Below are 25,461 nucleotides of genomic sequence, written 5' to 3'. Positions count from 1 at the left end.
TGTCAATGATTTGGCAGTCTGAAAGTTTGTGGCAGAATCCAGTCTGACCCACGACGACAGGTAGAAGCAAGAATCTACAAATTTACTGCAGGCACCCAATTCTGTATGATACGAACAAATATAAATGTAGGAGAGAGACAGCCTGGTTCTTTCTAATGGCAGTGAATGTTCCAGCTACTCAGTACAGACTGTGACAAATGGTAACACTGACTTGAAGGAGTCTTGTGAGGAGGCAACATTCAATTTTTTTCTGCTATTGCAAACAACCTGTGTTACACTGGGGAAAACCCAGTGTATCTTCTGAATGCATTTTACCCATCACAAAAAGTAACAACTATGAAATGATGTATTAAAAGCAAGTGAGAGTATAAGCCAGAATGATTTACACAAAGAACTCTGTTACAAGCAAATGCAAAACTTGGGCTTTCACTTATCTTGTGCCTAACTGGGATGGATTTTTCTCTGAAGGGCTGGATATAAGGATTTGTAGCAGAAATAACCATGTATAAAATATAGTCTGGTTCACATCCTTGGCTACCCTGCTGCTGGGGAGGGACAACTTATACTCCTACTCCTTTTTTATTTTGTCACTGACCTTCACTATTTGTTCAAAGCTCCTAGATATCCAACAGCCCAGTCAAACAGGAGCTGCAATGACCCAAAGATCTTCTCAGGAGGTCTCATGGTATTCCCAGGAGACAGCTCCCTTGGAGAAAGGAAACTGGCGCTTCTGAAGCTCAGCCAGATTCTGGCAGTATCCAAAGCAGATTATCAAGCATATCAAGCTATAGAGACCCCTCAAAATAACTTAACCACCACAATATTTGTGCATTTTTAAATAAATGTTTTCACTGAAAAAGAAGTCCTCCCAAAACAAGGAGTTCATGGGTCTTGTATCCCTGGTTTTTGCAGCATCTGCAGTCAGACAAGTGGGTATATTCAATATCTCTGGAATGCTATTAAATACCAAGGAAATCATATAATAATAGCCAAGATCTTCTCAATAGTTTTCCAATACTAATTCTCCTTTACATTGAGCTGAGCTGCAATAATGGAATCCCTAATGTTTCTCCCATGTTAAAAGAAGGACAGGAGGGAAGATAAGAGGAGTGTCTCAGTAGAGGGGAATACGGCACTGACATTTGAAACAGTCAATATGGAACAATTTTAATGAAAATTATTAATATTTTTGAACACTTGATAAAACAGAATATGTATTATTGGCCCACCTTTCAAATGGGACTCGGCTCCCTGCAGGGAAACACTTCTGTAAGTGCAGTGTTGAATCTCTTAAAAAGAGGTTATTTCTTCCCACTAATAATAAATAACCCTCAGACAGCCAGCTCAGAGTAGGTCACTGTGGACCTCTAAAATCTGGATCACTGAAGCTCACTCTGCCATTATAACTTCAAAATACATCAGTTATCAGTAAAACTCATAATGTGAGTAGCTGATACTATTCTCCTTCACTATGCATCATTATTCCACCATATCCAAAGGCAGTTAGACCACTTACACACACATACATACAGTATCTCTCTTCCCTCTCAGTCTTTACTTTTCAAAATTGTGCTTCCTTTCATGTAAAAAACAAGAAAAAATCTGAAAAAGACAAATCATCTAGTTTGAAATGCTATATACATTCTCATGACCTCCTTTCATTTATGCATTTCCTTTTCTCCTCCTCTTCTCACGGACATTTTTCTTCAAAGTTTTAATCATATCACTTTCTCTCCTTTGTTTTCTGTGCTTTTCTTTTTTTTTTTTTTTTTTTTTTGACTATGTTTTCTTCTGCTCCTCAGTGAGCTGATTTTGAATTCAATTTCCTCAGGCCACTGCCTTTACCTTTTTGTCCCACTTTTGTCTTTGAGTTCTTCCTCTCCCCTTCTTTCTGTGATTTCCCAGTACCTCTGAGAATATTTCCCCAGGATTCTCTTCCAATCATATTTCTGCCTTTTGCTGTTACATAGGAAAACAAAGCTTGTAAGGCTTCATTATCCCAAATCTATGATGGCATCCAAACTATTTAATTATCAGCCCAACAGGTCTCAGTGATCTGCACATCTCTGCACCGTTTAGGTGTTTATACTAAACATATTCAACACAGATTGGCAGAATGGTTTGGGTGGGAAGGGACTTGAAAGATGACCTAGTTCCAGCCCCCTGCCATAGGCAGAGACACCTCCCACTAGTCCAGGCTGCTCAAATATAAAATATTTACTTACATGGATGGAGACACTCAAACAGAGAGAAGGTAACATTCATTAAGTCAAGGAGCTACTGAACAGCCAGTGTACTGCAGGAGATTAATGCTTGGTCTAAGACATTAAGACCCCTCATTTTCACTAAATGACTGAAATATATTGAATGAGTATGAGGAGAGAAGAAGTACATATGTTGAGGGTAAAGATTAAGCCCATTCAGATCCTTTGAGGGACTTGCTAAAGATCAGCTAATGCTTTCTGCCAGGAATAGGCTCCCTTTGATGCATGCAAACCTGAAATGTAAGACATGCACAGATAAAAGAATTTCTCAGGTGTGCATCAGGAAAGCATTTAGAGCCTCTCTGCAAGATAAAGTCAGACATAGACCTCACTGATTTAATCTAGGTGTAAGAAGAGGAAGTCTGGTTTTCATTTCTTCACTTCTGTTTGTAAAAGACATTTCTATATAGTCCATTTGGTCTTAAGTAACCAGCTTTATTTTCACATTACACAAGAGCATTCTTCTCCCAAGTATGTAGCCTGAGGCACTGGGATATCTTTAGTGCTATAGGAAAGAAACAAGTACTTATCTTGAAATTATATTGTAAGCAGAAAGGCTCTTTGACATGTAAAAAGACAGCAACAGAGCACAGCTAAAACAGAAGAGACTTATACGAACTTTGTAATACTGTCCCTATAGACTCTCTGCATCCCAAGCCTCCTCTAACATCATGCATCCCAGTCCTACTTTAAAACTCTTTCCAAACTCCTGTGACTTTCTAGCAAAGCCTAGATGAGCCAAGTGAAATCTTCATGTCACCCTTCTCACTGCACACAGATGGTTTTTCTTGATTAGTCAGAATGTGACCCTTTTCTTGCAGAGGCTAAATCCTCTACAAAGAGCAGTGAAGTCCCTCCACAATGACAGTCAGCTACATCTGGAAATACAGAAGAGTATGAGGAGTGCCCGGCTGTGTACTTGATTCACATCCACCTCTATCAACCCACTTTGAGCAGAAATTCAGCTGGGAAACCAGTAAAGATGAAGATGTGCCTACATGGAGATACATCCAGAAAATGGCAGTCTCACACTTCAGGAAAGAATTTAAGAAACAGTTGCTGGGTAAGTGGCTTGTAGATAAGCATCAGCACAGACATCTCAAGGACCACAACTTCCTGGCCATAAAGAATCTTGTGAGAAGTCAAGAAGAAGAGACCAGAGAAGACTGTTCCACCTTCTTTGGCCTCTAGGGAAAACATTATGATGCCCCATACCTTTAGTAATTCAGAATCTAAATGAGATCAAGATTTATCTTCAGTGTTGATGGCAGCATGTTTAGGATGACAGAATCATTGATTTCTCAAGAATACATGTTTTCTGTTAGATTAAAAGCAGTTGTTTCTTCTTAAGAGGAAGATAGGCTCGGTAGTTATTAAACTTGCAGTAAGAAAAGCAGAAAAGGATACAGCAGCAAGAGAGGAAAATAATTTCTTCAGGTATAATGAGCATTAAATTAGAAGTTTAATGATCCAGTGTAATAATTCTCTGAATTCAAGAAAGGCATGTGGTATCCAGCTGGCCAAGAGCAATTTTGACTACATGCCACCACAAATGTAGACTCTCATTTAATGTCTGTGAAACCAGACCAAAACGCGAACACGAATTTCACATCAGTCAAGTGCAAAACACTTATATGATTTCAAGTCCCTGACTTAATCTTTCACAGGTTGCAGCTGACAATCAGATGCCTTTCCAATCAAAATGTGACCTTATTCTCTACTCCATCTGGTCCTGAGTCAATGACCACTGAGAGGCTGAAACTTCATCCAATTTCTGGATTTCTGCTGTAAATGAACTGTAACTGAGATTTAGTAACTGGAAGGAAAAGGCCTTGTACCTCAACAGAGAAGGAAAATGCACTTGCCCTACTTACTACAAAAACTGCCATTCGATTAAATCAATAAAATTACAGCAGACGAAACTTCAAGATTGGTGAATACATGAGATCACCAAATCACAGATTAAATCTGCACTTTTTTACTTTTTGTGTGATTTTTTTAACAGATTCCTAATTGATGAAAACAAAAAGTGGATGTAAATTTCCCATGGCATGTGTTCTGTCTGTTCATCCTGAGAACACAAAGTAATTTTAAAGGATACCTTTTTTTGTTGCTCATAATGCATTGCTACATGAGAAGACTGTTGCCCCCATCAAGAGTCAGATGTCCCTATTATTCTTCTCAGACTCTAACTTTCAATTTGTTCTCTTCACTTTCAGAGAGCTGAAAAAGAAAAGAAAGGAATATCAACTCTTGTACTTCATAATAGACTTCACAAAGCTATCTTTCTCAGACTGTATTACAGCCTTTCCTTCTTTTAATAGATTCATGACTATTGGCAGACACAAATACCTTTGTGCTTCAGTGTAATTACAAAATAAAAAGCAGGAACACTGTTTATTATGAAAATATTGTGCAACTTAGTAAAAGGATATACTTACCATGAGCTTAAGTTTGTAGATGGAGAAATGTCTTTGATCCCTGTGACATGGGCCAGGTAGATGAAACTGGCTAATCTTTTTGGCATCCAAGGACATCACATGCAAGAGCCGCTGGCAATGAAGTGTGGAAGGTAGTTCCATGTCTGGTTGCTTTCTTTTTGAAGCTATCTTGAAAATGGTGAGATTTCTTTTGCTTTTTTATCACCATCTTGCAAAAGGCACAGATGCAACTTTTGGCATGATTTCCCTTTCAGGATATTGTTCCATTAATGTAAGTATGAATTTTGGATGTCTTTTCTTTCTCCTGTCCTGTCTTTTAGGTTTACTTAATCTAATTCCCAGAAGCAGACAACAGCAATGAAAGGAAAAGCAATACTGCTTCTTATTTCCCAGGATTTTTCTATTCTGCTTTTCTGTGTTAATTCTCTAGCTTTCTCCATGAAACCCATTTTTCAGTTAAAGACAGGTTTTTTACAAACAGAGGCACTTAGATGACATATTTCCCAATAACATATTGAGTGTTAGAAGAAACTGACTCCAGAGAAATTTTCCCCCCCTCATTTGGTAGGTCTGAGTTTACCAAATATAATTTATTGATACAGATGTACAGGGGAAGACAAGTCTGAAAAAAAACCCAATCAAATAAACGCTATGCATAGAAAGCATCCACAGCTGAACAGATGTGATTGTTGTTACCAAGCTTCTACAGAATTACCCACTTTCTACCTACATGGCAAGCACAGCATCATAGTTAGGGTTTCACTAACAAACCCAGTTTGGGGAGGGACCTCTTTTAATGAACACACTCACCCACCCCTGACTCCCACCAGGGCAGCACAGCAGAGACACAGGCATCTCTGCCAAATTAATTTATTTTCAGTTATAGTGTTGACCTTCCCCGTGAACTATGACTAGGAAGGTTTGCGTATTCAGGTCATTCAGAGCTAAATTTGTGGAAAATTCAGTTGCAGCAGAGCTGCAAGTAAAAGAGAACAAATAAGGTCGAGAGCAGATAAGAAGCAGTTGTCCTGGCCAGGAGGTCAGCAAACAGTCCCTGACTCTTGAGAAGTGGACTTAGGCAAACACACTGAGCTGGCTATTCCATCTCATAGGTTAACAGTTCAAGGACGGCAGAATATTTTCCTTGGTTGAAAGGATGTCTGCTGGCACAGGGAGGAATCTAATTCAGAGTCATTTTCTGAAGAACAAGCTCCAGGGGTTCCCCATGACACAGTTTTCAGGTGTAAAAGGAACAGCAGCAGCAGAGCAGAGACTGACTTTGCACTGTTTCCTCAGTGCACAGTCAGTGCTTCCCAACTACAGTGAAAAGAGTTGTGTGCTACTATAACTGAATGACAATTTCATTTTCCAACACTCAAACTAATTATCAACTTCCATGAGAAAGATACAGCTCTTTGGCATATTTATAAGCCTAAATTTACTTGGATCCTTTAAAAACATGTCCAAACACTATTATGTCCACCTTTCTGTGTGTCTTCTTTAGAGCCTGCCTCTGCCACACTGTCCATCTGTCCTTACATTATACTATAAACTCCTTTAGCTGTAGCCATGGAAAAATTATTTCACTGCCATTTGGGTGACCAGTATCCTCTGTGAGCTTGCTTTCAGACTTAATCAAAACTCAGGGCAAGCCAATGATATTAGAACCACAGAGATCCCTGTGAGAATTTTATGAGTGTGTTCTTCCAGAAAGTTCTTGGGTATCTGATGCATAGCCAGTAAAACAAAGCCAAAGAATATAAAAATTTATACCTATTTCAAAAATCGGGATACACAAGCATGAGTCAGGCATTGCTGCATTTTGCTTTACTTGGAGAAGGAGTAGAGCAGTTGACAGAATTCAGTTAAATTTGATTAATTAACCTAGAGAGGAGGAGATGATTGAAAATTCAAATTTCAGAATGCAGCTGGAATGGAAATCTGTACCAGACACTTGGTATCTTGGTCAGTACCTTGCACTGAAAACAAGTGGATACATGCATCTCCATTCCCCCAAACAGGAAACTTATAGCCAGTTACTGCCTAGTCCAGAGATATATCTAAAATGCCTTTATGTTTTCCCATAAATATTCAGAAAAGAAATTGAAATCTACAAATTGAAAGAGGCAATATTAAGGTTTAGATAACAGGAGGAAGTTTTTTACTGCGAGGGTGGTAAGGCACTGGAACAGGTTGGCCAGGGAGGCTGCAGAGTTCCAATCCAGTTTAGCTAAGGCCTTGAGCAACCTTTGGTCTAGTAGAAGTTGTCTCAGCCCATGGCAGGGGATGTTGGAACTTAAGGTCCTTTTCAAAGCCTCAACATTCTATGATTCTGTGATACTATGATCAAAGTACCAAGCCTGCCAGAGTTAAAAGAATGTTTGGATGCTGCTCCTAGTCATATGGTTTACTTCAGGTAGTCCTGTGAGAAGCAAGGCGTTGGACTCAATAAGCCTCATGGGTCCCTTCCAATCTGATATATTCCATGATTATTTTTCAGTCAGCAGTCCTTGCCAAATATGAATGTCATTTATAAATAATTTTAGCTATTGTCAATTCACTTTAAAAAGAAATTAAGAAGAAAAATCACTCACAAAAAGTTTAATCCAGGTAAGGAATCTTGAAAACCCCCTGTTTAAGTTTATGGTTAGTTGAACTCAGATCTACTCCATTCCAGTCAAAACTACCACCTGTTAGTTCTGCTACACTTTCGATGAGCATTGGATAAATAATAACCTGAATGCAAACTCCTAACAGAAAAAATATAAACTATTCATCGGTTGTCTGTATGAGTGCAGATATACTTCTGCAAAACAAATAGGAGGTTTACAGGTCCTATAGACATTCTGACCCCAAATCTCATATTATGAAACTGCCACTAGCCCTGTTCACCATTGACCAGCCACTGAAAGATTGTTATGCACTGCTAGACTGTCAGTGATGGATAAATTGCTTTCTTCATATGCTTTGCCCACATTTTTCCTGATATATCTGGGCTTGTGCAAGAATTTCAGTTTCAGTGAAGGCTTGCAGGCATGCAAACAGCAATTACTTAAAGCTGTCAGGAACAGAATCAGTTATAAGCACAGGCAGCTGCCTGCAGCATCACACCCAAGAAAACATTTGGGTCCTTGCAGTACTTGCTAGAAATCCAGATGATGCCTGTACAAAATCAATGACTTGCTACTGACCACAGAAAATGAAAACTAAAAAAAAGGTAAAGCAATTTAAACCAGAAATGTGAAATAATGTGGATAAATACACAGAGGAAATACAAAAATTAACCCACCCACCCACCCCCCCCCCCGGGAAAATAGTGAAAAGAAATGGTTTAAAGTATTACTAGTGTTTTATGACACCAAGGAATTTAGGATTTATGTTATGGCATGATTTACAGGCTTTATAGTGCTGAGGATTCTACTGAAAGCAGCGTCCTAGATAAAGATACCTACACATCAGATTTATTTCCTTTTTGCTGCCACATCCATGTCTCCATTTAAAAGTGAGAGAAACAGGAAAACAATAAACAAGTCCCATCATGACTCAGAAGTAATATTCCTAATACCCCATTTGGATCCTTCAAAGAGTGAAAAAAAATAACATTTTTTTGGACCACAGATGCATTTGATTATGTCACTGTTTCCATTTGCCTTTTATTACATAAACCAATAAAAGCAACATCAGGGAGACACCCTTCCAGGCAATACCCTCTTTTTGTCAAAGAAACCCTACTTGGCTGCTCTTGTTTTCCCTACAAGCACTGCATCACTTTCTAGCTTAGACCATGGTTACAATAATACTGCTACTGCTGTTCTTTAAAATGCCCACTGAGTCAGCACACTGAAACTTGAAAAGGTTTGAGCATACACATAGGATGGTATAGAAATGACAATATTTTTGCCAGATCCTTAATGGCATTTTTCTTTAAGATATTGTGTTGCTGAATCTTTATAGCCCTAACCAGCTAACTAACCAACCCCAAAAAAAAATTTAAAAAGAAAAAAAATACCACTGCTTATCAGTGCCTGGTAGAAAGATTCACCATGTGCATTTTCTGCTTTGCTAGGGGATGAAGACAAACTGGAATTTAAGTGTCTATTGCATTGTAATAGGTAAACATCAGTAAAAAACTGCAGCAAAATGTAACTCTCATTAAGAACTGTTCGTTCCAAATGCTCTGAATATTGCTCTTATCTTTATGAGCAAGGAGTCTACCTGAGAACAATTCTGCAGTTTCCACACAGGACACTTCACAGGCTTAATTAGAGAAATTCCAAAATTCTGTTTGCCCAAACAGAATATTTTCTGCTTTCTTCTGCTAGACACAGAGCCAGAGTGGCAGAGATTGGAAGGCAGCTCTGGAGAACACCTACTCCAACCTCCTTGCTCAAGCAGGAGTAACTAGATCAAGTTCCTCAGAGCTGAGTCCACTCAGGGTTTTAGAATCCCCAAGGATAGACTCACTGCCTCTGTTCAATACATGGACTGGACACTGACACAAAGACTGCATAATCAGTGACCTTCACAGCTGACCAGAGAAGCAAGCAAAGATAAAAAAAAAACCACATAAAATATGTATAACTTAAATTACAGTACAACTTGCATCTTAGTACAATAAAATGCTACCCAGTAATGCCCTTGAAATCACTGAAATAGGAGCACATGGCCCAGTACAATCAACCTATTGCTTTGATGTGACTCTACGATTCACAGTTCACATGAACAATATCTATTTCATGGCTCCACTCTAATAAAAACTTAATGAAATAATCCTTTAAAGTATAAATCCCTGGTTTCCTGCTTACTTTTACAAGCTAAGATGGAACTACAACCTGCACCCTACAACCACACTTTAAAGCATCCCAGAGTTGCTAGCTAAAACAGCACTGACTTTAAATATTCCAGCATATTCAGAAAGAACTGGTTGATGGGCTGCATTTCTTTAATACCTGATCAGAAGACAAGAATTTGCTGTTTCCCAAGGGTCACCCTAGTCTCCTGCCATTAGGTTAATATCACTGTTCAGAAAAAACACCATGATGTTTACTATCTTAGGATCAAGCTGATAAAATTCACTGAAAGCCATTTAAAAAGCAACCCGACCCTTTCAAAACAAACACTAACTTTTCAACTCAAGCTATTTAAATGTCTGCAAGGGGAAAAGTTTTGTTCCTTGCTTCAGAGGACAGCTACACCACCCTGTGAACGCCAAGAAGCAGCACAGGCTGATGGAGGCTGCAGCAGTTCTGATGCAGAGGGGACCAGCACCACTTCTGAACAGCAGCCAGGGATGGGGCTCGTCATCTCCCCTGCACTGCCCATGGTGCTACTCACTGTAAGTAAGGAAAATCGATTTTCTATTGCTTAGCTTCATAGAATAATAATCTTAAAATGTTCAAACAATATTTAGACACAAGTATTTTCATCTGAGAATTCCTTGGTCTTGTTCTGGGATTTCACTAGGGGAAATTTCGCTTTTGGATGCACCAGATGTGAAATATATTGCAAAATTCTTAAGCAGGCAAGGGTTTTCTGGAGAAATACAGGCATGCATTTTACTTACCATACACAAAGCAGGGAAGAATCTTCACCACATTATAGCACTGCAAATGCATGAAATAATCTAAAATGTGCCAGTGAACAGAAGTATTTGGCCTATTCTCTGTACTGTGTGTTTACTTCGAAGGAAGGTGAAAAAAGCAATCTCTCTACTAAATTCTTTTTGAACAAAAACTTCATTGCATTCAGCTCACTGAAACATAACTTAGGTTAATGGTGCCACCTGGTGACAACTCTTACTCACTGTTCCCAGCCCTTGTCAAGCAAGAAAAAAAAAAATTGTATGGCATAAACCATCCCGTCAAGAGTAAACCCCCCAAAACCACATCATCTGCATTAATTACTTGTCCTAAGGAGCACAGTGTATTGTACACAAAGAACAATAAACAATAGGAAATAAAATATTTCTTAACATACTTTCATTTTAGACACTATCATCCACTACAGTTTATTAGCTTGTGAAGAGAATGCACTTAATAGTACACAAAGGAAAAAGAGAGAATTAACACTAATTTGTCGGAATCTGCTGAGGATGTGGGAGCAGGGTGCTTTCTCTAGCTCAAAACCTTTCTGTTTGCTGCAATGTTGGAGTGTAAAACTCCAGCACCACCTTTGTAGGATTTTACTATCCCCATGACTGCAGTCCCTAAACAAAAAAATGAGTGTTTGAGCATGTGCTTTTTGCACCTTACCTGCTAGTAACAACTCGCAAGAGAAATTAATTCTGAAGCCATAAACTGGTCTGTGCATATTTCTCTGCATTGCAACGCTGCTGACTATAATCACAAAATAACTGATGGGAGATTCCTTCTGCGTGGTGAGACTCTTGTCCTGTTTCCTCGAGGTAAATCAGGATTTATGCTGCAGGTGACAGTACGTGGTGGGGGAAAACACCTAGGGCAAGGAGGAGGCAAGCACAGACAGGCCAAGAAGGGCTGGAATCCTTGCTCAGGCAGAGACAAGGTCAGGGAATGTAGCACATCAAGGCCCTGAAGGCTATTTGGCATCTGCCAATGTGTATAATCAACCTTATTATATTACTTTCTCTCTTGTGTATAAAATAACAAATAGCTTACAAATAGATAACTTCAAAAACTCAATATTTAAAGAAATTGGTAGAGTAATAGTAATAGAAATGGAGATGGGAATTTCTATTTTGCAGGAGGTGCCTGGGCATAAAGTAGAGTAAGACACACTTTATTTCATGTAACACAACTTAATAATAAAATAGCCAGAATTTGTGTTATGGATCATAGTGATGGTTTCTCTACAGCTTTGCTTACATGGAAAATACAAGTTCCCAACAATTACTGCACAACCACCACTTTACTTACATTACAGTAACAACTTACAGGTGAAACCAGTCATTTTAGCAGTCTCACCTCAGCTTTACTCCCACCCAGTCATCACAATATCCTATTTACAGTTGCAATCCAGCAAACAATTCCATCAGCATAACTGCTGACTAATCTTTCACATTTATAAAAAAGAGAACACTTAATAGAAGGCAGTATACTTGCTTTACAGTTTGCTATGCTCACCCAAAATTTGCTAATTTTTTATTCAACTCAACACTTTGGAAGGGCAGCTGAAATTACTGGACAACTTTCAGTGTATTAATGTGCTTTTGAATAGAAAACAACTGCATCCCTTCACCTCCCAGGACCTTTTACAGACTGGTATTTTCTTTCTATGGAACCTAATCAGAGACCTCCTTAATTTAACTAAATAGAACTATCTCAACAAGAGGATGGATACTCTTCTCCTAGAAGCCTACTTCACATAATAGTCACACACTGCAGATGCAAATTATACAAGTATCCATATGCTTCATTTATACAACTATTTAACCAAACTAGCATAATAAATATGTCTAGTTAGATACTCGCAGTAAGTGTGCAGCTGTCTGGAAGGAGATACAAAATCACCATTAGTGAAATCCAAACTGCAGCTGTCATTAATCAAAGCTTTGCCCTTGAACATACATCATTAGGATATTGCTGTGACAAAGTGGACTTTTACTGCTGTTTGGGATGGGAAGATTTTACTTCCTTAAAATAATTTGAGTTTTCTAGTGGTGCAGATGCTGTGAAAAAGGCAGTTTTTATGCTTGGTCTCAACAGAGCAAATAAGCAGAGAAAAGATCATCAAAATATTACAGAACACTTAAATTACATGTAAAATGCTGAAGTTTTGCACAGTATGTAGAAAATCCCTATTGAAAATACTTGTGTTTAATAGAAATAATTGATGTTTCTTGTATCAATGGAGATAATGCAGTCAGAAGAGATTTGACTGTTAGGCCAAATGAACATTTCTACGACATTGAAGTGGTGATGTAGAAGAAGCTTTAGTCAAGATTAGGTTCCATGTGTAAAGATACGCTGCTGCTGCCAGGCCCATCCTTTGATCAGAAAAGAGCAGTGGCTGTTAAAATTATTCATCTTGATTTTATCTTGATTGACAGGGATGGAGGGGTTTGCACAAGCTCAGGGGATTAAACCAGAACAAACCAAAGAGCTTTCTTCATGGTCAATACGGCCAATATATTACAGAATCACTTGGGTTGGAAAGGATTTTGAGAGGCCATCTAGGTCAACCTCCCCACAATGATCAGGGACATCTTCTACTAGATCAGTTTGCTCAGAGTCCCATCCAACCTGACCTTGAAGGTTTTCAGGAATAGGGCAGGTACCTCTCTGGGCAATCTGTGCCAGTACCTCAACCACTCTCACTATTAAAAAAAAAAAAAAAAATCCTTTTATCTAGTCTAAATCTACCCCCTTTTACCTTAAAACCATTCCTCCTTGAACTGCTGCCACAGGTCTTACTAAAAGTCTGTCCCCATCCTTCTTATAAACCCTTTCAAGTATTACAAAAATCACAATAAGGTCTTCCTGGAGCCCCCTCTTCTCCAGACCAAACAGCTCCAGCCCCCTCAGTCTTCCTTAACTGGAGAGGTGTTCCATCCTTGTGATCATTTTCATGACTCTCCTCTGGACCTGCTGTAACAGGTTCATGTCTTTCCTGTGCTGAGGATCCCAGAGAGGGATGCAGCTCCCACTCCAGGCAGGGGTCTCACCAAAGCAGAATACAGCAGGAGAAACACCTCTCTTGCCCTGTTGGTCATGCTGCTTTTGATGCACCCCAGGACTCTGTTGGCTTTCTGGGCTATGTCCAGGCTTCACTCTAGACTGTGAATCATCATTCCTTTAGAAAGAGGATTAAAAGCTTTCCAAAGGTTTCCATTTTCATGAACTCTATGAGCCTTATTTTTTATGCATTAACTAGCAGCTAACCAGGGCTCTTAGACAACATATTTGTCCAAAGAGGCTATAGAAGCCACTGGATCTGCCTGGACGTGGTGTGATAAAGTCAAATTTAGCCACAAAAACAAGGTGTTGAGTGACTGCTATCAGGCATATTATTTAGGCTAGACAAAAGATTATACACTTCTCTAAGATCAACAGGGACAACTTGCAATTTGAAAAAGAGTCTGAAGGCATATTCTGATAGTGCTTGTGAGAGGTTACCCAATACCCGCAGTGCACAAGCTCTGCCATGTCAACTACACACACTTGGAATCACCTTCTAGAGCTGAGCTTGGATTCATACTTTAAAATTCTCTTAGCCTCCAGAACAGAGCAGCCATGTACACTGTTTTATGAGGATGATCCCTGGGCTGTGAATGGTTGGAAAGAATGCTGGTCACATGGGCCAAAAACTTGTCAGAAACCATTCCAGCTATTTTACATGTAGATGATTGAGTTTCCCATGTGGAAATATGTGTGCTCCCAGGTTAGTTCACTAATAAAGACACTTCCAACTAGAATTCAGCTGTCAGTACCTTCTTTGAGAGTGGTTGGACAGTAAGAGTGCACATGGGAAGTTAATAAACTTGCTGGAAATCCATATTCCTGCTTGCCTTGCAGTAACTTTGTCATGTAACCACACTTAGAGCAAATGACTAAGAATTTGCTGACTGTAGCTTCTTCTGCGTTTGTGAGCCATCTGTTCAGTCCCAGCACTTGTGTATATTGCTTCCACATGAGATATGCACACTTTCCTGGATGCTGCTTTATGAGAGCATTATCCAGTTCAGAAAGAGTCACCCTCAGCTGTGCAGTCACAGCCAAGAGGTTTGGAATTCACTCCTGGTGCCATTGAGAGCCCTAAAGATACAACCTGTATACAGCAAATTCATTAGGTCTTTTCGCCACAATATGGAAATTGTATTTCCAAGCCAAAAAAAAAAAAAAAAGTTAGTTGGGAATTATTGTAAATTTATTGTTTAGTGAGGGACTCCTCAAAACTTTCTTCTTTGCCAAACACTTGTCAAATATCTTTTGGTTTGAGAAAAAGCATTGCAGTTTGTGGCACAGTTTGTTTTAGTATATAGCAATAAATGATGGGCAGTGGGTTTGAGATATGCAACTACCATACCTCTCATGTCCAGTGCAAGCAATGAATTTTAATATTCTTTAAGGCTTTCTTGCAGCAAAAAGATGATGTCTGGCAGAGCAACTATGTCAAACTATAAAATTTTCCTTTTTATCGTGACTATTTTTATACTACTGATTTTTCAAACACATGATGAGGACTGGCACTGAAGACACTGGAGGAAGTTGACAATTGGAATGAATCACAATCCTACAAAAATGCTTTTGAGTTCTGTGAAGAGATTTTTATTCAGGAACAACCATATCTCCAAACCTTTGGCCAAGTTAAGCATGTATTTCCCTTATACAGTAAAACAAGTCCTGTTTCAAGGAAACAGGATTCTTCCAGACATTTTCACACCTGATTTTTTTGAGTTCAAATCTTGCAGAATATGAATCTGCACTGAGAAATCCTGCAGTTCTTATATTTTTCCTTAAAAGTGGTGCTGGATGAGAGCACTTTGCCAGCACAGGTTATCTCACAAACCTAGTGTAACCATATAACACAATTCTTATTAGAAGGTATTTAAATTGTCTATTCACATTTGTAATTCAATCAGGATTTATGTGTTTATCCCATTGAGAACTGTGTATACATGTCCTAGCTATCTTTTGTCTTCCTCTCTAATCCTTTACTTATCACGCACGCTGCTTAGCAAAAGTTCAAGGCACTGGCCCTTTTTCTTACCCAGACATCCTCCTTAGTACCTTAGGATTGTCTTGATTTAATGTCAACTCCTCATTTAAATGTAAAATGCACCAGGTATAACATTATTACAGCATTATTACTGTACCTTACAACCCTGTCCCATTTCAACAGAAATCCATCTCCTCACCAAATGACATCCAATACCCAAAACTACAAGCACAAACACAAACCTGCTGTTTGACAAACTGCCATTACAGTTCATTTCTTAGGCCTTTCTTCAGTGAAAGTAAAGACAACTTGCAAAAAAACAGGGTACAAAGACAGCACAGCCTTATTACAGGAATCTTCACCACATATCCTAATGCTACACCAAGCTCTGTAAGTAAATGCTGAAGAAAACCCCTCAGCACTCTGGTACTTCAAGACACACTTGACATCCTGGGCTGAAAAGAAATATGTCAAAGAGGCAAGTCTCTGAAAAAGGCACAAATTCCACTCTTTCATCTTAACTGCAGAGGCCAAAGCTGAAAATGTAGTGAGTGAAAAAGATAGCTAATTCACAATCTCTTGTATAAATTTACTAACTTGTTTGATTGATTTTCTCCTTCAACCAAAATCTTAAAAGGAAGAAATTATCTTGACAGAAAAGGTCATGAATGACACAAGAGATAACACAAAGGCACTCCAATGGGAAACTGGGGCTTGGTAGTAATTCCCAAGCCACAAAGCCCTACATGATAAACAATACATTTTGCAAAGCTGAATGAGGAGTGCTTGTCCCTTACCTTCCCAAGAACCCTGGCAGCTACTTTATCTCATTAAAGTACTGGATGTTAAAATACTTATATTAAGTATTATTAATATAAGTATTATTAATATAATTATTATTATATTAACTATATATATAAGTATAAAATACTTATATATAAGTACTGATAAAGTACTTATCCAATATTTACAGTCCTGTCTTTAGGTTACTCTAGCAACTGCTATAGTCCCACACAAGCAGTTCATGAAAGATGTATATATTTTCATTTGTGTGGAGAGTCAACTGGGATTCTTATGCTGTCACCCATACACTTCAGCTAATCACCAAGAATCACCAACAAAGCTTTTGAGCAATCTTGTCCTTTCCTCTGACATGCAACATTTGCACCACACACGGGACAGATTTTCTTGGCTTGGTGCTTCATATGTCACCAGCTCAGACACCTTGGGTAAATGATACTGAAAGTGGTACCAAAAAATCCATTGCACAACCAGATATGCTGTCCAAACTAAAAAAGGTCCTTTTCCTGCAGGACTGTCTGCTCTGAAAAACAAAGATCTTTCAGAAACAAAGCCAGCTCAATCCAGAAACAGATTTTTTAAAGCATGTTTTAAAGCAGCAATTGTTTTCATTAATCTTGTATATTTGCTCTTTTTAATGTTCTGATTTGGCTGAATTCTTAGAATTCAGTCAATCTAACCAGGTCATCTCAGCTCAAACGGGATCTCTTGCTTTCAAGGGTACCATCTCTTTCTATTGACTATAGAGATATATCCTTATATTTAGGGTACTAAGGACTGAGAATAAATAAAATCAGTGGACTCTCAGAGGATCAGAATAATGGCAATTTAGTAGAACATCAATAAAATACCCAGGTTTGATTTTGTATTCTCATTAAAATATTGATCCTTATTGCATCAGAGTTCATGAAGTTGGTTTGTTCCCCCCAATAATCATTCAGATTTCATGTTATGAGCAAGTACCTCCCAAACCAAGACTGCCAGTGAAAAGTCTCACAGATGGCAGTTCCATCCTCCAACAGATATTCATTTGTCAAAACTGTAAGACAAATAATTTTCAGTAATTAACAGATTTGTAAAACGAACAATTTATCATGAACAATGCAACATAGAGACATGTAAGTATTAATAGTTTTAACACAGTAATAGGTCAATGTCTGTTCCCATTTGCAAATGTTCTGACTTCTAATTAGTGTCTACCATTTTGTGGCCCACTTTTGCTCTAGGTAGATATCCTATCCATCTTCCACAGCAAAGATAACAAAACTGAATAAGAATAGACCCTTGACTGGCCTAAATTCTCTCCAAGAGAATGAAATCAGACAATGCTTTCCATTATAACTTGAGCCTGACAGCCTAAATCAGGATGATCTCATGATATGATGTAAGCTTTGGATTCCTTAGTTAAGCTCTGTGTTCAGTCACAAGTGTCCTATGAGGTCTTGGGTCAGTCACTAAAGCTTTTGTTCAGATCAGCTGGGTTTTGCAATCTGTAAAAAAGTCCCAGCAGAACCATGGTCAGCTGGGCACCACACACGAGGACGGGACTCCTCAGGAGGCTTTTGTGTTATTCAGACATGGACATTGTCACCAGACACTCCTAGGTGTCAAATGGAGACACTGAACCGTAGCCAGATGCAGGGATAGGGAGCACTGTACACACAGACGCCTAAAACTGCTTTTTGATGGAATGGGGAAAATTAGTTACCTCCCTATTCCAGAGGAGGATTTTAAAAATGTGGTCTTCAAAATAAAGAGGCCTTCCTCTGAAGACCATCTAAATCTATGTGATTCATTATCCTGGCTGGAAACTCATGTAGCAACTCACAAAATATGATGTTGACCTCACATAATACATACATTTCAGAATGCTTTATGTACCCTGTGTAATGAGCAAAAATTAACAGTCTAAAAAGCTTTCTAACTTCAAATCTAATGAGACTACACAGAAAGGCAGCTGGAACTCCTGCTTATAAACACCTTGCTATAATTACAAGATAAGCAAAAGAATTAGGCTTTCTAATCACAATAAATTACCAAGCAGAAAATGTAATAAAATCTAACAAGGTCTTTCTATATTGCACTGTGTTATTACAACCTTTTTATATTACCATCTATTGCAAAATGCCAGGCAACTAATTAAGGGAAGAGCTTTTTTCTCAGGTTAACTAGAGCACCTGCAATTTCTGCAATTATTGTACTGTTGGAAAGTTGTCCTGATTCTGTTCCCATTTAAACAAAAGAAATCAAGTCAGCATTATAGCAAGTTTTGTATGCTTGCTCTCAAGCACCTTTAGCAAATGGTCAAAATGGCCGGGCAAGAGCTTGAAATAAGCAAGCTATGCTTTGCACAACCATAGTGCTTCTCATTCAAGGACTTCAGTGCATTGATAAATATTAACTCCCATACTGCTGCTCTGAAATAGGCAAGGGATATATTTAAGTATCACTTGGTTTACTATTGAAATGCATCCCTCTTTTTATGCTTGGACAGGATGCAGCAGCTGTTTAAAAACACACATGAATATTAAACAAGAGGTTTAGAGAAGAAGTAAGGAATACTTAATCCAAAAGGCAGCCCAGAGAGATTTACACAGGTGGATAGCAATTACTTAAAGTAACACCCCCAAACTCCACAGGTAATTTTGTTCTTCAGTCACTTCCACTTTAAATTTAAATTTGCTGTGGCTTTTAATAATACTGGAGGACTTGGCAGGCAGCATGTCAGCACTGAACAGTAGTGAGGGGAGCTCTGGCACAAAATCAGGGCTAGAATTGCTAGAATCTTTTTATTCTGACAAAATGAAAGAGGTGACTTAATGATTACAGCACACTAAGATTTTGGCTTTATGCTGCTGAAAGAGGCTGAGTAACTGTTTAGATTTCAGAGGATTCAAAAATTAAGCCCTCAAACAGCTATTCTACCACCCAAACACTGTCTCACTGATAAGCCCTTATTTTCAACACATCCCACCCAATAGAGGGTATCACACTCAGCAGCAAGGGTCATCAGCTGGCACAGGGTTTCTGCCCTATTTCTGCTGGTGGCTGCATCAATGGGTTATCTGCTGCCAGTGCAAGGAATTCACCACATGGAAGTCACAATTTGGAAAAAAACCTCTGATTTGCACAGTGTTGTCTCAGCCTCATGTCCTGCATTATGGAGAAACCTCTTTACAGTCTCCCATTGCAAAACCTACTTAATATCCAGCTGTCTCAGCATGAACAGCCAAATTCTTTCTTGCGCAGACAAAAATTATTAAAGAAGATTATGATTCATAACAGGACAAAATCCACCAAGCAGCCATTCAAAAATGGCAACAAGGATATTGCTGTCTCTGCAAGAGAAATGAAACAAAAAGCATACAGCTTTCTTTTCCCATGAAACATCATTACCAGTCATTCCTTTCTGTGACAAAAGGAGAAGGCATTTTAAAAAGATCACCATTAGTTTGGTGCCTAACCATCTACAAATTTCTGTACTATTTAAATAGCCTCTGTTGGAATGGGTGGAGGTATTTTGCCAAGGAAATCTCCAAAATTTTCCCTGTAAATATGTCATTTAAACACATTTTTTGTACTTCAAGCATAATTTTTACAGGCTAGCCCACTCTGAGAGGCCCTCCAAATGACTTGCTCTGTTTTTACACCCAATCTACATCAGCACTTCCAGTCTCAGTATTAGGATTCTATTAACAGCTTAACTTTTACTTACTTATCCACCAAAACCAGTTCTGGCAGGGCAGCCAAACATCCATTTTAATTGAAAACGTCACATCTTTGTTTTTTCATCAAATTAATAAATGAGGTCACCAGATGGCTCTTTTAGGTTCATTGAGCTAGGCTTCTTGGATTTTACGTTCCTTGTATGCTTTATAACTAAAATCCTCAACACTGCCAGCAAATCACATCAATCAGTGCTGGTATCCTCACCTCACCAAAGTACCTCCAACAAACACCTGAGTTCCACAAACACAGAATCTTTTCCTGAATCCAGCCTCTCATGTCAAAAGACTTGACAGCAGACCTGGGGCCACATGTTATGAGTGATATGCCATGGAGCAGTGCTAGAAGGACTTTTCATTTGAGATGCATTAATGAATCCATTCTCCTAAACAGAATTTATTTCTTAGAAAGGCCAAGTGTCTTTTATTGAACAGTTAATTTCACAATCAGGTATTCAATCTGCCAGATGGGCTCCATGGTAACATCAACGTTTAGTTAACATAGTTAAAATTTGACCTAGCAGATTATCACAATTTTTCTCCTCTTTAATGCTGAGGAGTGGGAAAACACCTTTGTATGGTAAATTTGAGAGACTGAATCAGGCAATATGTTGCTGGCCCCAACCAAAACCCTCTGCAGGGGCACTCTTCCTGCACCTCTGCAGAGGGCTTCCCAAAAGTGAAAGTAAACCTCACATTTCCCCAGGTCCTTTAAGCTTCTGGCACAGAATTACTCTATATCTCCACTTGGCATTGAAAAGTTTTGTATTTCATTAAGAAAAACTGCACAAAACTGTAGTCTGAGCATCTTCTAGGCATGTGGATATGGTTTGGTGGTGGTGCATTTACACCACCCAACACCTTGGAGGCTGATCCATAGGAAGCACGCATATACACTACTGCAGTATGGATCTGAAATGGGCTTGGCCTCCATGCCAGCCTCCTGGACATATTTATCATCACCTAAACCCTAAGCAAATCTTTGGACAGCTAATGAACTGGCACAAATAGATGTTGCTGAGAGATGTGCTCCCACTTGCTTTAGCATTATGGCTAATTGAAACTTCTTGAGAAATTCCAAATGGCTGGAAGAGCATTAAAACATCTTGAATTGGAGTTCAAAACACTGGAAACTCACAGGTACATGGGATAAACTTCATGCAGTAGAAAATGAGCTATACTTACAGGGCCCTGACATATAGCAATGTGTTCTGTGACGTCCCAAAAGCCTTAATGGAAATGATCATAGAATTCTGGTAAGCAATTCAGAATATTTTGAAACAGAAAACACCAGTCTTACTGTGGAAAAAAGAAAATAATGCCAACAGATATATGCATTTGAAATCAGTGTAACCACAAGATGTCACTCTAAACTTTACTTAGAGGAAGGGTTAGGCTACTTCAACTTATAATAGCGTTCAAAGATACTTTTTTTCGAACTATATATATAGTTTTCACATTGCATTTACAAAACTTAAAACATAAATTAATTGCTACATGTTAAACACAACTAAACAAATGTGAGAAAGGCATTCTACCACACCAAAACTTACTTTTAAATCTTCAAAAGGCAGGCTGGATATGAAATTATGATGAGAATAAAAACAATAATAAGAACAGCCTTTTGGCTGGAGAGGTTAAAGACGAAAAATAATGAAGTTACAGTTCAGTTCAACACTGAAGATCAAAAACAACTCAAGAAAATGCAAGATTTGGGAGAAAACAGCCACTAAACATTTCAACCCTGTATCTATCCATCTGTCTCACTGCAATTAGGTTGGATTTCTCCTGCTATCTAATTACTGTCTGCTTGGAAAAATACTCCATTTTTTTTGCAGCAGAAATCATCTAGTTCATCTAAACCACCTAACTATTGAGATAAAAATCAGATCTAAGAGAAAGGAAGGAGCATTTTCAGTAGCATCAGCATCTCTAAAAGCTCAGGCAGTGAAGGCTCATGTGGAAGCGTCGGACAGTTTTGACCTTGCTTTAAAATGTGTGTTATTAACATCATCACACAATGGAAATTGTGAAGAGAAGCTCTCTTTACTATCTTTAAAGTCCAGGAAATCACTATGAAAAATTAACTCCAAAGCACTGATAAGGTTGCCAAGGTAAGTCCAAAGTTAGAAAGTGTCACACTTTAGGTGTATGGTCACACATTACTTGTCCCTCTGCTCTGACACTTGATTTAGTATACAGAGTGGGCCTGCTCTGGGAAAGCTGCCTGAGTAAACTTTGCACCATTTATCTGAGGACCTGAAAGGCTGAGAGCAATAAGAAGATTTCTTGAGGGTTCTTTAGCTTAAGAGCATTAAATAACACCCTGGGAATTAGATCCTACTGAGGGTCTCACTGAGATCAGGAAGTCACATACACAGTATTTTTCACAAATGAGCAGATGATCCTCATGTTTTAAGTATCCAAAATGAGACACTGAGACTTTCTTGATGGAATAGTGACACTCCCTGATGCAGATGGAGCTGTGGTCACACATAACAAGGGGTGCATGTGTTGAGTATCAGACCAGATCAGTGTCTCCAATCAGGCCTCAAAAAGAAGAAGATATTTTTACTGCTATTTCTCAGGGCTTCAGTACCACCTCTGTAGCACCTCTCACAGAGTAAATAATGATGAGAAAGCAATGAATTAAATACTTGCCCATGAGCTGAGTCCTGCCCCTTCTGCACACTGAATGAAGCAGGATTTTTGAAGAAAATAAGTTTGAGGTCAAATAAATAAGAAGTATCACAGTGTATGTATGCACAGGAATTGAACTCAGTTCACCAAAACTGGCTTAGTTATAACACTGCCCTCTGATCACTTACCTAATTCTCTTCTTTTCACATTGTTTGGAAATACCACATCCTTTCTGCATAACACAAAATAACATAATGGAACATAACAACATGTAATGATAATTATTATAAAAACTATTTTCTATTTCTAAAGCCTGGGGTTTTATGCAATGGTGCCTTAATCACCTGTATCAACAGATATTCAAAGCCACACTACTATGATGACAAAATGAAGACAGGAAAGAACAAATTAAAGACAAATTCAGTCTTCTTTGCAAAGAGCACCTAATTATCTCAGAAGCAGATCAGGGCGACAGAACACAAACACAGAGAATGGACCTCATGAGAGAATCAGCATGCAACAGGAATGAGCAACACAGTCTGCAGCATTTCTTTTCAAGACACACTTTAATACTCAACAGAGCTCACAAGCACAGAATAATACCTGAGCAAACTACAGCAGAAGTTTGAGATAAATACTGTATCCACAGTTACCTGTCACAATATGTATATATGAATTCATATAGGTATTCTATATATAGACATATATATTCACAAATATATACAGGTATGTGTATCTAAGATTAAGTAGTTTACTTTGATACATCTTACTGTTCAGTGCTCAATCCCAATTGCACTTAAATCACTCCCATCAGTATTTTTCACTGACTCCCACAACACACTGGAAGCACAGGGTTAAGTAAGAAGAGTACTGAGATTCCAAAAGATCCACAGTGGTGGCACTAGGCAATAAACTTGGCTCATTTATAACAGCTTTGAGAAACATGAGGTATAACACTCTTCAAGGCTAAAATGTTTCTTTGATTTTAAAATTACCATGCAATCTCTTAAAAAGTTATATTCACTGAACAAAAGTCTCATCACAGTCTAGTCTAAAATGACTCTGCAGACCAAAACATTAGCAAGAGAGAACAGCTCTGCTATTTTCGAGACAAAAATAAACATTGGGATTAGTGATGGAACAGCTTGCTCCAGATTATTTTCTTCCATTTTATTAGTAGATGTACAAACTACATTAGCAAGATATAAATCCAGTCTTTCTTCCTTTAACACCAAAAGAAAATCATCTATCTCATTGTTCTTTTATATATTCTGTCAGTCTTAAAAAGGAAACTGCATTATTCAAAATGCAACCAAATTATCTAAATGAATCTTTTAATAATTAGTCTCTAGTTCTCATCAAACCAACAATAAGGGGTTATCCCTATTTAATGCAAAGAGAAAGAAAAGCTTCACATTGGGACAGCAGCCACACAGTAACAGCTGCTGCAACTGCATTTTATTAATTCTAATTATACACAGAATCCATATGGCCAAGATGCATTTAAAAAAAAAAAAAAAGAAAAATACCAAAAACCACCCTACAGACCTACAGAAACAAAAACCAGCTTTTATTCCTCACTGGATATTGAAAACCAACAACCTCAACACTTATCACATTGCTCATATTAAAAAATGGTTTATTTCTAATAGCTTTTGCATTTCTAGTCACAAAAGTCCCCAAAGGTTCCAAATTCCTTGTCTGAGATGTAAATGTTATCATTCATGGGTTAAAAGGCAGCAAAACACAAGCAGAGGGTTGCATTAGGATTACAAGTGATTATGTATTACCCAAGTTGTATCAGTGCTGTAATCGGTTTCTCCTTATACTCAGATAGGCTGAGAATCCAGACACAGACCTTGGCTGGGACCTTCTATTTATCAGCATTCACTCCTATAAATGCAAGAGGTAGCAGGGCTTTGGTTTTGGGTTGAGGTCTTTCCTGGTAATTCACAAGTTTTTAATATTTCAATTATTTCAAATAAAAACTGATTTAGGGTACCCACACAAGATTCCCACATCTTTGCACACGCTTTCCCTCGAGGTGGGAAATAGCTTTAATATTAAGAAGCTGGCTACTCACATCACCAGGCTGGCCAGCAAGAACAGGGAGCACCATGCCCTGGCTCTCTTTGCTCCTGGTTTCTAACCAGTAAGACATCACATTAACATCTATTAAGTCCCAAAGAATAAAGCAATTTTGAGAAATATTTCAGCTCCTCCATCACAGACACAACTAAGAAAAGCTGGGTAACATTTCAGATTTCAGTGAAACTCAAAAGCTGCCCAGAGAGGCTGAGTGTCTCCTCCCCTGGCGATATGCAAAAGGCATCTGAACACAACTCTGAGTGACATGCTCTAGGGAACCCTGCTTAAGCAGGGAGGTTGGGCTAGGTGATCTCCACTTGGGATACCAGTGGTCCATTCCAACCTGGCCCATTCTGTCAGTCTGTGAAACTTCCTCTCTGAGTATCTTCACTTCTAATTCCTCTACAGCAACATGATGTGTCTGTCATCCTTCTCCATGTGCATCCACCTGTCAGTTCCCACCACCTAAATTTGGACCCTCTGCCCACTGTCAATGCAACCTGATAGAAGCAAAGAAGCCTTACTTCCTCTAAAGGATCCACAGGCACCATGGGTTCGGAAGAACTGTAAGAGATTGAGAGAAATTATAACAACAGAGGAGAAATTGCACTGCCATGGAAGAAAAAAGAGCAGTGGGCCAAAACCCACTAGAAACCAGTTACAACAGATCTCCCTTTTCTCCTTCCTTTTTAAGAAGTGGTCCAGTCCTTGTGGTCAGACTTTCACTGGAGAAATGCAAGGGTTAGTTCCTCCAGTTGGCTGCAATCCAGCCCCCAGCTCATAAAAAAGAAAAATCACACAGCTTCAAACTATCCCAAAGATCAAGCACTACCTTTAGCTATTTTGAGAGAAAGCACAGAATTTGCT

General features: G+C 38.6%; 2 protein-coding genes across 2 annotated transcripts in view; one reads left to right on the top strand and one right to left on the bottom strand.

Annotated features, from left to right (window-relative positions):
- The window catches only part of DLG2 (discs large MAGUK scaffold protein 2), a 985,470-nt gene that overhangs the window by 936,219 nt on the left and 23,790 nt on the right, over positions 1–25,461 (bottom strand). The window lies entirely within an intron of this gene.
- LOC128804117 (transmembrane protein 126A-like) overlaps positions 9,961–25,461 on the top strand; it is a 45,020-nt gene continuing 29,519 nt past the window's right edge. The window contains exon 1 of the mRNA XM_053971601.1: positions 9,961–10,040. Within this exon, the coding sequence (XP_053827576.1) occupies positions 9,996–10,040 (45 nt within the window). The 5' untranslated portion in view covers positions 9,961–9,995. The remainder of the gene's footprint in view (positions 10,041–25,461) is intronic.

This window comes from Vidua macroura, chromosome 2 (assembly GCF_024509145.1).
Source record: "Vidua macroura isolate BioBank_ID:100142 chromosome 2, ASM2450914v1, whole genome shotgun sequence".
Taxonomy (NCBI): domain Eukaryota; kingdom Metazoa; phylum Chordata; class Aves; order Passeriformes; family Viduidae; genus Vidua; species Vidua macroura.
The sequence above is the reverse complement of the archived record's forward strand: the minus strand, read 5'-3'. Positions and strand labels throughout refer to the sequence as shown.